The sequence below is a fragment of the Microcaecilia unicolor genome, chromosome 1, assembly GCF_901765095.1.
Source record: "Microcaecilia unicolor chromosome 1, aMicUni1.1, whole genome shotgun sequence".
Taxonomy (NCBI): domain Eukaryota; kingdom Metazoa; phylum Chordata; class Amphibia; order Gymnophiona; family Siphonopidae; genus Microcaecilia; species Microcaecilia unicolor.
The window spans coordinates 4,367,492-4,379,930 of record NC_044031.1 but is presented as its reverse complement, the minus strand read 5'-3'; the positions used below and the strand labels follow the sequence as shown (position 1 = coordinate 4,379,930).

General features: G+C 49.0%; 1 protein-coding gene across 1 annotated transcript; it reads right to left on the bottom strand.

The window, feature by feature from the left end:
* Window positions 1-629: 629 nt before the first annotated feature.
* Window positions 630-2,520, bottom strand: LOC115462089 (gastrula zinc finger protein XlCGF26.1-like; the record flags this gene model as incomplete). Its single annotated transcript, XM_030192129.1, has 1 exon — window positions 630-2,520. A coding segment is annotated over one exon (1,863 nt), but the record flags the coding sequence as incomplete, so codon positions are not given.
* Between the last annotated feature and the right edge of the window lie 9,919 nt (window positions 2,521-12,439).

Below are 12,439 nucleotides of genomic sequence, written 5' to 3'. Positions count from 1 at the left end.
CTGGCGCGCTTAGTGGACACACGTAAAAATCTAAATTACTGCCCAGGCCACGCGGTAGCCGGGTGATGACTCCAAATTGACGCACATTGGGTGCTCGTAGGCGTCTACGCAGCTTAGTAAAAGGGCCCCCTAGTTTTTGCAGGTGTTTAAGAGGCCAGTCTGAAATACCAAAACAATATGAGAGTGCAGGAAGTCTCCTAGAATAGTCATTACTGATTTTTTTTCTCTCGGCCATTTCAGCTTTCTAGTCGTTTCTTCCTCCACTCCTAGATATTTATATGTACCTTCCTGTGTGGATCATTCGGTGGTTTCTACTACTACTACTTATCATTTCTATAGGTTCTTGAGGTTTACCTTCTAACAGAAGCTTTTATTACACTCAGTGCATGTAAATGGCTTCACTCCTGTGTGAACTCTGTGGTGCCTTGACAGATGTCCCTTCTCAATGAAGGTCTTATCACACTCAGAACACGTAAATGGCTTCACTCCTGTGTGAACTCTGTGGTGCCTTGATAGATGTCCCTTCTCAGTGAAGGTTTTACCACACTCAGAACATCTAAATGGCTTCACTCCTGCGTGGATTCTCTGGTGCATTATCATGTATTTCTTCAACCTCAACCATTTGCCACACTCAGTACATGGAAATGGTTTTACTCCTCAATGGCTATTCTGGTGCATAGTGAGTGTCTCCTTGTCAACGAAGGTCTTACCACACTCAGAATATCTAAATGGTTTCACTCCAGTGTGGATTCTCTGGTGTATTGTCAGTTCTCCCTTCACCCTGAAGCTTTTATTACACTCACTGCAGATGAATGGTTTCATTCCAGTGTGGATTCTCTGGTGTATTGTAAGGTCTCCCTTCTGCCTGAAGCTTTTATTACACTCAGTGCAGAAGAATGGTTTCATTCCTGTGTGGATTCTCCAGTGTTTTGTGAGGCTTGTTTTATGACTGAAGCTTTTATTACAATCAGTGCAGATGAATGGTTTCATTCCTGTGTGGATTCTCTGGTGTTTTGTGAGGTCTCCCTTCTGCCTGAAGCTTTTATTACACTTAGTGCAAATAAATGGTTTGATGCCTGTGTGGATTCTCTGGTGTATTCTGAGGTGTCCCTTCCGCCTGAAGCTTTTATTACACTCACTGCAGATGAATGGTTTCATTCCTGTGTGGATTCTCTGGTGTTTTGTGAGGTTTGTTTTCTGACTGAAGCTTTTATTACACTCACTGCAGATGAATGATTTCATTCCTGTGTGGATTCTCTGGTGTATTGTGAGGCTTATTTTGTGAGTGAAGCTTTTATTACACTCACTGCAGCTGAATGGTTTCATTCCTGTGTGGATTCTCTCATGTTCTGTGAGGCTTGTTTTCCGACTGAAGCTTTTATTACATTCAGTGCAGATGAATGGTTTCACTCCTGTGTGGATTCTCTGGTGTATTGTGAGGCTTGTTTTCTGAGTGAAGCTTTTATTACACTCAGTGCAGATGAATGGTTTCACTCCTGTGTGGATTCTCTGGTGTATTGTGAGGTGTCCCTTCCGCCTGAAGCTTTTATTACACTCACTGCAGATGAATGGTTTCATTCCTGTGTGGATTCTCTGGTGTATTGTGAGGCTTGTTTTCTGAGTGAAGCTTTTATTACACTCAGTGCAGATGAATGGTTTCACTCCTGTGTGGATTCTCTGGTGTATTGCGAGGCTTATTTTATAAGTGAAGCTTTTATTACACTCAGTGCAGATGAATGGTTTCATTCCTGTGTGGATTCTCTGGTGTTGTGTGAGGCCTGTTTTATGAGTGAAGCTTTTATTACACTCAGTGCAGATGAATGGTTTCATTCCTGTGTGGATTCTCTGGTGTTGTGTGAGGCCTGTTTTATGAGTGAAGCTTTTATTACACTCAGTGCAGATGAATGGTTTCACTCCTGTGTGGATTCTCTGGTGTATTGTGAGGTTTCCCTTCCAACTGAAGCTTTTATTACAATCAGTGCAGATGAATTGTTTCACTCCTGTGTGGACTCTCTGGTGTATTGTGAGGTTTGTTTTCTGACTGAAGCTTTTATTACACTTACTGCAGATGAATGGTTTCATTCCTGTGTGGATTCTCTGGTGTATTGTGAGGTTTCTTTTCTGACTGAAGCTTTTATTACACTCACTGCAGATGAATGGTTTAATTCCTGTGTGGATTCTCTCGTGTTCTGTGAGGCTTATTTTCCGACTGAAGCTTTTATTACACTCACTGCATTTGAATGGTTTCACTCCTGTGTGGATTCTCTGGTGTATTGTGAGGCTTGTTTTGTGAGTGAAGCTTTTATTACACTCAGTGCAGATGAATGGTTTCATTCCTGTGTGGATTCTCTGGTGTTTTGTGAGGTCTCCCTTCTGCCTGAAGCTTTTATTACACTCACTGCAGATGAATGGTTTCATTCCTGTGTGGATTCTCTGGTGTTTTTTGAGGTATTGCTCCTGACTGAAGCTTTTATTACACTCAGTGCAGATGAATGGTTTCATTCCTGTGTGAATTCTCTGGTGTTTTGTGAGGTTTCCCTTCTCACTGAAGCTTTTATTACACTCACTGCAGATGAATGGTTTCACTCCTGTGTGGCTTCTCTGGTGTCGTGTGAGGCTTATTTTCTGACTGAAGCTTTTATTACACTCAGTGCAGATGAATGGTTTCACTCCTGTGTGGATTCTCTGGTGTATTTTGAGGTTTCCCTTCTGACTGAAGCTTTTATTACACTCAGTACAGTGAAGTGGTTTCATTCCTTTGTGGATTCTCTTGTGCATTGGGAGGTTTCTTTTCCAGCAACCACTTGTACCACTGTCAGCAGAAGTACACAAGCTTTCATTTTTCTGAATTTTCTGGTACTTTATGAGGTCTGTCTTTCTGTAAACGACTTTTTCAGATTCAGTAGTAGTCATTGATTCTTCACCAATCTGAGCTGTTTTATGATCTGTGAATGTTTCTCTATGGCTGAATTTTTTCTTACATTCAGCACTTGAAACTAGTATCTCTTCTGGGTGGAATTTTGCATTTCTTATGACATTTTCTTTCTTACTGAAGCTTTTGTCACGACTAGAACATGCAGATAATCTCTCATCAGTGTCATTTTTCTGGTAATTTGTAATACTTCCTTTATTGATAGAGGTTTTCTCATCTACTGTCGTTGTACACACTCTAGTTTCTGTATTATTGTTCTCATGTTTCTCTTTCTTCCTACTGAAATCTTTCCCACACTCAGAACCTATACAGTGTGTCTCTCTTATGCATGTTTTCTGCTGTTGCTGTAGTTCTCTCTTTTGACTGAAGGTTTTCCCACAGTCCGTACCTGTATATGGTCTCTCTTCAGTATCGGATCTCTGATGTGATTTCAGAGTTAAATGATCATTAAGGAATATCTCACATCCATCACACAAACATTTCTGAACTCTCATTGGGTTTGTCTGTTCTTCCACTGTTTGTGTGATATTACTGGTACAATGTTCACACGGAGCTGAGCTTCCTGTTGAAGGTTTTTGTTTATTTTGATTTTTTCCCTTTTCTCCCCAGTCAGAACAGGACGAAGTCTCTTCTTTCTCTCTTTCTGAGAACATCTTTTCCTCTTCAGGCTTCTCACTGAGCTTCCATTTATGTGTCTCTGCATTACTGTTCTTAGGGTCATCTTTTTCTAAAGAAATAAAAACAGAGCATTGTATAGTACTGTAGGAGAACAGCAGTTTAACGAGTTCAATAAAAAATCTGTATAATTAATTGTAAATTTTCCACCCCCTCCCTGTTGGGAATACATTTCCAAGCTAATCACTACCAGGGATGAATACAGAATATATGATTATATTCAAGTTGATATTTAAAAGCACATTTTGGTCTTTGTACATAGATATCGTTTAGCCCTATAACTGCTCTTTATCAGACAGGCTGCAAGATGAAAGGCTAAACCTTCAGGGTGCTTGTTCCCCAGACTTGATATACCGCCTTTCTGAGGTTTTTGCAACTACATGGTAAAATTATGTATCATACCTGATAATTTTCTTTCCATTAATCATAGCTGATCAATCCATAGACTGGTGGGTTGTGTCCATCTACCAGCAGGTGGAGATAGAGAGCAAACTTTTGCCTCCCTATATGTGGTCATGTGCTGCCGGAAACTCCTCAGTATGTCGATATCAAAGCTCCATCCGCAGGACTCAGTACTTAGAGAATTACACCCACAAAGGGACACTCTGCCCAGCTCACCACCGCCGAAACGGGGGAGGGGAATTAACCCAGCTCATCCCCACACAAGTGGGGGAGGAGAATCTGTCCAGCTCATCCCCGCGGAGCGGGGGAGGGACACCACACCCGCCGATGCGGGGGGATCTGGCTTATCCTGCAACCGCAACCGCGGGAGGAGCTGACTGACCCAAACACCGCCGAAGCGGAAGGGGTACTAAGCTGCCCTACAGCCGCACGAAGCGGGAGGGAGTGCCGGCAGAATTTATGTCTCAATCCAGCCCCGTAAAACGGAGGGGAGAGGAATGCAGCAGCTCACTGTAACACAAACTCGTCTCGAAGAATCCAAGTGAAAAAAGAATTTGAACACGAAGTCCTCCTGAAGTAACTGAAGACTAAACTTGAACCTAAAATTCAACCAGAATATAAACAGTACAGATATCTGGGAGGGGCTATGGATTGATCAGCTATGATTAATGGAAAGAAAATTATCAGGTATGATACATAATTTTACCTTCCATATCATCATGCTGATCAATCCATAGACTGGTGGGATGTACCGAAGCAGTACTCACCCAGGGCGGGACATAGAAATCCCTGACCGCAACACTGAAGCTCCAAACCGAACCTCCGCCCGAGCAGCCACAAGCAAGCGGTAATGCCTGGAAAAGGTATGGGCCGAAGCCCAAGTTGCCGCCTTGCAAATCTCTTCCAAGGAGACGGACCCGGCCTCTGCCATCGAGGCCGCCTGAGCTCTAGTGGAGTGAGCCTTCAGCTGGATAGGCGGCACCTTCCCCGCGGCCACATAAGCCGCTGCAATGGCTTCCTTGACCCATCTTCCCACTGTAGGCTTAGCAGCCTGCAGACCCTTACGAGGACCTGCAAACAGGACAAACAGATGATCCGATTTCCGGAAATCATTGGTCACTTCCAAGTATCTGATGATGACACGTCTCACATCCAGATATTTGAGAGCAGAGTATTCCTCTGGGTAGTCCTCCCTCCGAAAGGAAGGGAGACAGAGCTGCTGATTCACATGGAAGCGAGAAACAATCTTGGGCAGGAAGGAAGGCACTGTGCGAATAGTCACTCTTGCCTCAGTGAACTGCAGAAAAGGCTCTCGACATGAGAGTGCCTGGAGCTCGGAAACTCTTCTGGCTGAAGTGATAGCCACCAAAAGACTGCTTTCAACGTCAGGTCTTTCAGAGATGCCCTCGACAAGGGTTCAAAAGGCGGCTTCTGCAATGCTCTTAGCACCAGGTTGAGATTCCACGCAGGCACCACTGAGTGCAGAGGAGGGCGCAGGTGATTAACTCCCTTGAGAAAGCGCACCACATCTGGCTGCGAAGCCAGGGAAGCACCCTTCAGGCGGCCCCTGAAGCAAGCCAGAGCCGCTACCTGGACTTTAAGGGAACTGAGCGACAGGCCTTTCTCCAGACATTCTTGCAGGAACGCCAACACTGAAGAAATTGGAGCAGTGAAGGGAGAAAGTGAGCCTGCTTCACACCACGCTGCAAAGATACGCCAAACCCTGGCGTAAGCAGTAGAAGTAGAGCGCTTCCTCGCTCTCAGCATAGTGGCGATGACCTTGTCTGAGAAGCCCTTCTTTCTCAGACGCTGCCGCTCAATAGCCAGGCCGTAAGACCAAAGGGGGAGGGATCCTCCATCACCACGGGACCCTGATGTAACAGGCCCTGCTCCACTGGCAGCCGCAGAGGATCGTCGACTGAGAGCCTGATCAAGTCCGCATACCAGGGACGTCTGGGCCAATCCGGACCCACCAGGATTATCCGGCCTGAATGCTTTGCCACCCGGTCTAGCACCCTGCCCAACATGGGCCAGGACGGGAACACATAGAGAAGCTCTTGTGTCGGCCACTGTTGGAGAAGAGCATCTCCTCCCAGGGATCGAGGGTCCCGTCCTCTGCTGAAAAAGCGCGGCACTTGGCAATTGGCCGATGACGCCATCAGATCTAGGCTCGGCTGGCCCCAGCGCTTCGTGATGTCCAAGAACGCCTGAGCAGATAGCTGCCACTCTCCGGGCTCCAAGGTATGGCGACTGAGAAAGTCCGCCTTGACATTCATGACTCCGGCAATGTGGGCCGCTGACAGCTGTTCCAGGTTCGCTTCCGCCCACTGGCATAGATTCATAGCCTCCTTGGCTAGAGGGGCGCTCTTGGTACCTCCCTGGCGGTTGACATAGGCCACAGCCGTGGCATTGTCCGACAGGACCCGTACCGGCTTCAACGCCAGTACCGGGATGAACTCCAAAAGCGCCAACCGAATGGCTCTGAGTTCCAGGAGGTTGATAGACCACTTTGCCTCTGCAGGAGACCAGAGCCCCTGCGCTGTCCTTCCCAAGCAGTGGGCTCCCCAGCCCGACAAAGAGGCGTCCGTCGTGACAACAATCCACTCCGGGGTCACCAGAGGCATACCTGCAGCCAACTTGTCTGTCTGCGTCCACCAGCTCAGTGCCTTGCGCGCTGCTGGGTCCAAGGGAAGGCGCACAGCATAATCCTCCGACATCGGAGTCCAGCGCTGCAGCAGAGAGTGTTGTAGTGGTCTCATATGAGCCCTGGCCCAGGGCACTACTTCCATCGTGGCCGTCATAGAGCCCAACAGCTGCACATAGTCCCAAGCCCGAAGAGGAGGGGCTAGTAGGAACTGGTCCACCTGAGCCTGAAGCTTGACAATCCGATTGTCTGGCAGGAACACTCTGCCCACTTGGGTGTCGAATCGAACTCCCAGATACTCCAGGGACTGAGTTGGGCGCAGCTGGCTTTTCTCCCAGTTGATGATCCACCCCAGGGAGCTCAAAAGAGCAACCACCCGGTTCACAGCTTTGCCGCACTCTGCATAAGAGGGGGCTCGGATCAACCAGTCGTCCAGATAAGGATGGACTTGTACTCCTTCCTTCCTCAGGAAGGCCGCGATGACCACCATTACTTTGGAGAAGGTCCGCGGAGCAGTAGCCAACCCGAACGGGAGGGCTCTGAACTGGAAGTGTCAGCCCAGGACTGCAAAACGCAGAAAGCGTTGATGAGGAGGCCAGATGGGAATATGTAAGTACGCTTCCTTGATGTCCAAGGATGCCAGGTACTCCCCTGCCTTCACTGCCGCTATAACAGAGCGGAGAGTCTCCATGCGAAAGTGCCGAACTTTCAAGGCCCGATTGACCCCTTTGAGGTCGAGGATAGGCCGTACAGAACCTCCTTTCTTTGGTACCACAAAGTAAATGGAGTAACGCCCCTTGCCAAGCTGACTTTCTGGCACCGGAACGACCGCACCCAGGCGGATCAGATTGTCCAAGGTCTGCTGCACTGCCACAGCTTTGACCGGAGACTTGCAGGGAGAGAGTACAAACCCGTCTCTTAAGAGTCGGCAGAACTCTAGCTTGTAGCCGTCTCTGATGACTTCCAGCACCCAAGCGTCTGAAGTTATTGTGGTCCACTCGCCCAGAAACGAGGACAGCCGTCCTCCAATCTGCACTGGGGCGTGGACCAAGGCCCCGTCATTGGGTACGAGACCCTGGGGGAGGACCGGAGGGAGCACCTCCGGGACGGCGGTCTCTGCGAAAGGAATGCTGCTTGGGGGAGAAATTCCTCTTGAAGGAAGAGGGGGCAGAGGAGCCCGACCTGCCCGGGCGGTACCGACGGGCTACCTGAAACCGTCCTCTGGAGGTACCGGGGCGAGTACTAGCCCGAGCCCTGACCTCTGGTAACTTCTTGCCCTTAGACGTGCCGAGATCGGTCACGATTTTGTCCAGCTCGACCCGAAAGAGCAGCTTGCCTTTAAAAGGCAATCTAGCCAGGCGGGATTTAGAGGCGTGGTCAGCAGACCAATGCTTCAGCCAAAGCCACAGCCGCGCAGAGATTGTCTGAGCCATGCCTTTAGCTGAGGCCCTCAAGACATCATACAGCAAGTCTGCCAAATAGGCTAAGCCCGATTCCAGGGCCGGCCAATCAGCCCTCAAGGAATGATCCGAGGGGGAAGCCCGCTGCACCATAGTCAGGCACACCCTGGCCACATAGGAGCCGCAAACTGAGGCCTGCAAACTTAAAGCAGCCGCCTCAAAGGACGACCTTAAGGCCGCCTCCAATCTTCTGTCTTGGGCGTCCTTTAGGGCCGTGCCACCTTCCACCGGCAACGCCGTTTTCTTAGTCACCGCAGTGATTAAAGAATCCATGGTAGGCCACAGATAGGCCTCACGTTCACTTTCAGGCAAAGGATAGAGGCGGGACATAGCCCTAGCCACTTTAAGGCTCGCTTCCGGGACATCCCATTGAGCCGAAATTAAGGTGTGCATGGCATCATGCACGTGGAAGGTTCTAGGCGGGCGCTTCGTCCCCAGCATAATGGCAGAGCCAATAGGGGCTGAGGGAGAGACGTCCTCCGGAGAGGAAATCTTCAAAATGCCCATGGCCTGCACTAACAGGTTGGGCAAATCCTCTGAGCTAAAAAGCCGCGCTGCAGAGGGGTCATCCGCTCCAACCGAGCGGGGATCCGTCTCCTCCAAGGAATCCGCAAAGGACCGTTGGGAGAACTCAGATACGCTGCCCTCATCTACATCGGAGGAGACAAAGTCCTCCAAGGCCTGGGAATCAACTCGAGGGCGTTTACCTCCGGGGACCTCAACCTCTTTACCAGACGAAGGAGCAGGGGCAGCGTTTTGCATAAGGAAGGCCTGATGCAGCAGCAAAACAAACTCAGGGGAGAAACCCCCCAGACTGTGCACTTCCGCAGCCTGGGCTACAGCCCTAGACGCACCCTCAACCGGCGCTCGCAAGAGTGGGGGAGAGACATGCTGCGCATCCAAGATGGCGTCCGGCGCGACACTCCGCGAAGGAGCCGCGCGGGAAGAACGGCGCTTAACTTTAGCCGCCTTTGTGCCGTCGCCCAAATTAAGGGCGTTCATGGCATTAATGTCTCCTACCTCAAGGGCGGCCCAAGAAGAAGCCGTCCGAGCCGCGTGGCCGGCCAAGATGGCAGAGGCGAGCAGCGGGGGATGGGCGTTTATGGCGGGAAAAACCGCCACGCCGGAGGAAGGACCGGGACACTCATCGGTCACGAAACTGTCACCCAACAAGGGCGAATCAGACTTTAAGACCCCCGCATCCCCTCTAGAAGCGCCCAAGCGATCCGGGGAGCGACTCTTTGCGCCCTCGCCCTCCGACGCCATATGCCACGTGGAGATCAATTGGGGAACCCCCTGCCCGCTATAAAAAGGTAAAAATTACCTGCTTTCCGCTCCGAGCTGTAACGACCTGGTGTCCCAGTGAGTAGCTGCAATAAACGTTTAAATAAGCGTCGAAATAAACGCCTTTAAGGACGTTCAAAAATCTTTTTTTTTTTTTTTTTAACGGAGCCAGTGGGAGGGGGGAGAAAAGGAGGGACCTGGCACCACCAGGTTTGCACTTGCTCAAGAAGAGCCCTCAACCCCAGGTACTCAACAAAACCTAAGAATTAGGCTTGGAGGCCTAGCCAGAGCTGCTGCTGTGTGTGACCACCACCTGCTGAGATAGAGAACATACTGGGGAGTTTATGGCAGCACATGACCACATATAGGGAGGCAAAAGTTTGCTCTCTATCTCCACCTGCTGGTAGATGGACACAACCCACCAGTCTATGGATTGATCAGCATGATGATATGGAATCAAAGCTGTTTACATATATTCAGGTACTTATTTTGTACCAGGGACAATGGAGGGTTAAGTGACTTGCCCAGAGTCACAAGGAGCTGCAGTGGGAATCCAGCTCAGTTCCCCAGGATCAAAGTCCACTGCACTAACCACTAGGCTACTCCTAGGAAAAGGCTTCTGATGTTCGGTATGCTTAAAGCTTTTGCTTATCGCTATGTCAGCTGCCGAACTAATTTCTTCATTAAACTAAAAACCTAATGAACATCAGGAGCCTTAAGCTTTAAGTAAAATAGAACTGTTTCATGGTCAACTTCTCAGCCTAGTCTATAAACAAGCAAAAAGAGTCTCTTTCTTCCTGTGAGAGGAACTAGACCAGCCTGGAAGCAAATCGCTTCTCAGTGCCTGCAAAGTTCCTGTTTCTGAGGTAACAAAACATTCCTTTTATTCTTTTATCTAACTGTGCGTACGTGACAATTCTCACGTCTCTGCGGTGCCCCCCTTATCTAAAAACAACATCTGGCTACATTTGTTCCTGCAAAACCAATCTCACGACCCAGAGCTACAAATCTGCATGATAGCCCTAGGGTTTGTTTCACCTCCTTCTTCACCCCTCCCTGTTGCTGTGCTTGCAAGTGGAATGTTAGATAAGAACTTCTGCTGGAATTCTGCCTATGAACTCCTGATGACCTTACCCTGATGCAGGGGCGTAGCCAGACTTCGGCGGGAGGGGGGGTCCAGAGCCCGAGGTGACTTCCCGCCATTGCCAAACCCCCCCCGCCACCAACTTTGACCCCTCCCCTCCATTGCCAACCCCCTCGCACCAACTTTGACTCCCCCCATTGCCAACCCCCCCTCCCCCCCCGCCGCCAAACGACCCTCTCGACCCCCCTCCCGCTGCCTACAACCCGCCGTTGCCTACCATTGCTGACAGGGGACCCCAACCCCTGCCAGCCGAGGTCCCCTTCTTCCCAATCCCGCGCAAGGCTACGTTATACGTCAGACTAGAACGAAGCCTTGCACGGGATTGGGAAGAAAAGGACCTCGGCTGGCGGGGGTTGGGTCAGCGGCAGGGGGGTCCAGGGGCAAATCTACAGGGGCCCAGGCCCCCGTGGCCCCACATAGCTATGCCCCTGCCTTGATGTATTACAGAGTTGGGGAGACTCTGCTTCACAGAGAGAAGGGCAGGAATCTTAGGAGTTACACAGTAGTCCACCATTTTATGGATTGCAAATTTATACAATATGCTGAGCTGGGCTAAGTACCATCGAGTCTCCAACAGTGGCCGATCTGGTCACAAGTGCCAGATCTATTTCTCATGATTCATTTTCCACTGATGAGCAATGGAATCCCCAAGTCTATTTATGGGCTTTTCCTCCAGAAACTTTGAAACCTCTTTTGAATCCCTCTATATTAGCTGCTTTGACCTCATCCTCCAGCAACTGAGTCCACAGTTTAATTATGCGTTGCAGGTAAATGGCAGATGATGTTTAATATGAGCAAGTGCAAAGTGATGCATGTGGGAAAGAGGAACCCGAACTATAGCTACGTAATGCAAGGTTCTGCGTTAGGAGTCACTGACCAAGAAAGGGATCTCGGCATCGTTGTTGATGACACATTGAAATGCTCTGCTCAGTGTGCTGCGGCGGCTAAGACAGCAAATAGAATGTTAGGTATTATTAGGAAAGGAATGAAAAACAAAAATGAGGACGTTATAATGCCTTTGTATCGGTCCATGGTGCGACCGCACCTCGAATATTTGTTCACTTCTGGTCACTGCATCTGAAAAAAGATACAGTGGAATTGGAAAAGAACAGAGAAGGGCGATGAAAATGGTAAAGGGGATGGGACGACTTCCCTATGAGGAAAGGCTGAAGCGTCTAGGGCTCTTCAGCTTGGAGATGGCTGAGGGGAGATATGATAGAGGTCTATAAAATAATGAGTGGAGTGAAACGGGTAGTGTTGGTGGAGGTGTACTTATGAAGGCCTAGACCAAGCAATGTGAAAAGCAGTTTATGAGGGATTTTGGGAGGGGGGAGGGGGGAGGAGAATGCTGGAGAAATGTTTAATGGTAGATTGTTCTATTCTACAAGAGTCGCACACACACTTGTATTGTATATCTTATCTCTATTCGTTATTTGGAAATGTTCTTTCTGAAATACCATCAATAAAACTGTTGGAGACTTTGGGGGGGAGGGGGAGGAAGGGAGGGAAGAAAAATGTAAAATGTTCTTGGAGAGCAAAGTTAATTGTTCTATTTCTCTGTGTTAGCTTGCAAAATGGAAGTTGTCTCTTCAATAAAATATATTTAAACTAAATTGACTTGGGAAAATCCACTGCTTATTTCTGGGATAAGCATCATAAAATGTATTAAGCCACTGTTGGAAACAGGATGCAAGGTTTGATGGACCTTTGGTCTGTCCCAGTGTGGCAATACTTATGATGGCAGACAAGGGCCAAATGGCCCATCCAATCTGCCTTTCCTAAGAAACCACTAACTCCTCCTTTTCCCAAGAGATCCCACGTGCCTGTCCCATGATTTCTTCAGTTGACAGTCTTCATTGCTATGACCTCCACCACCCTTTCCGTGAACAAATACTTTC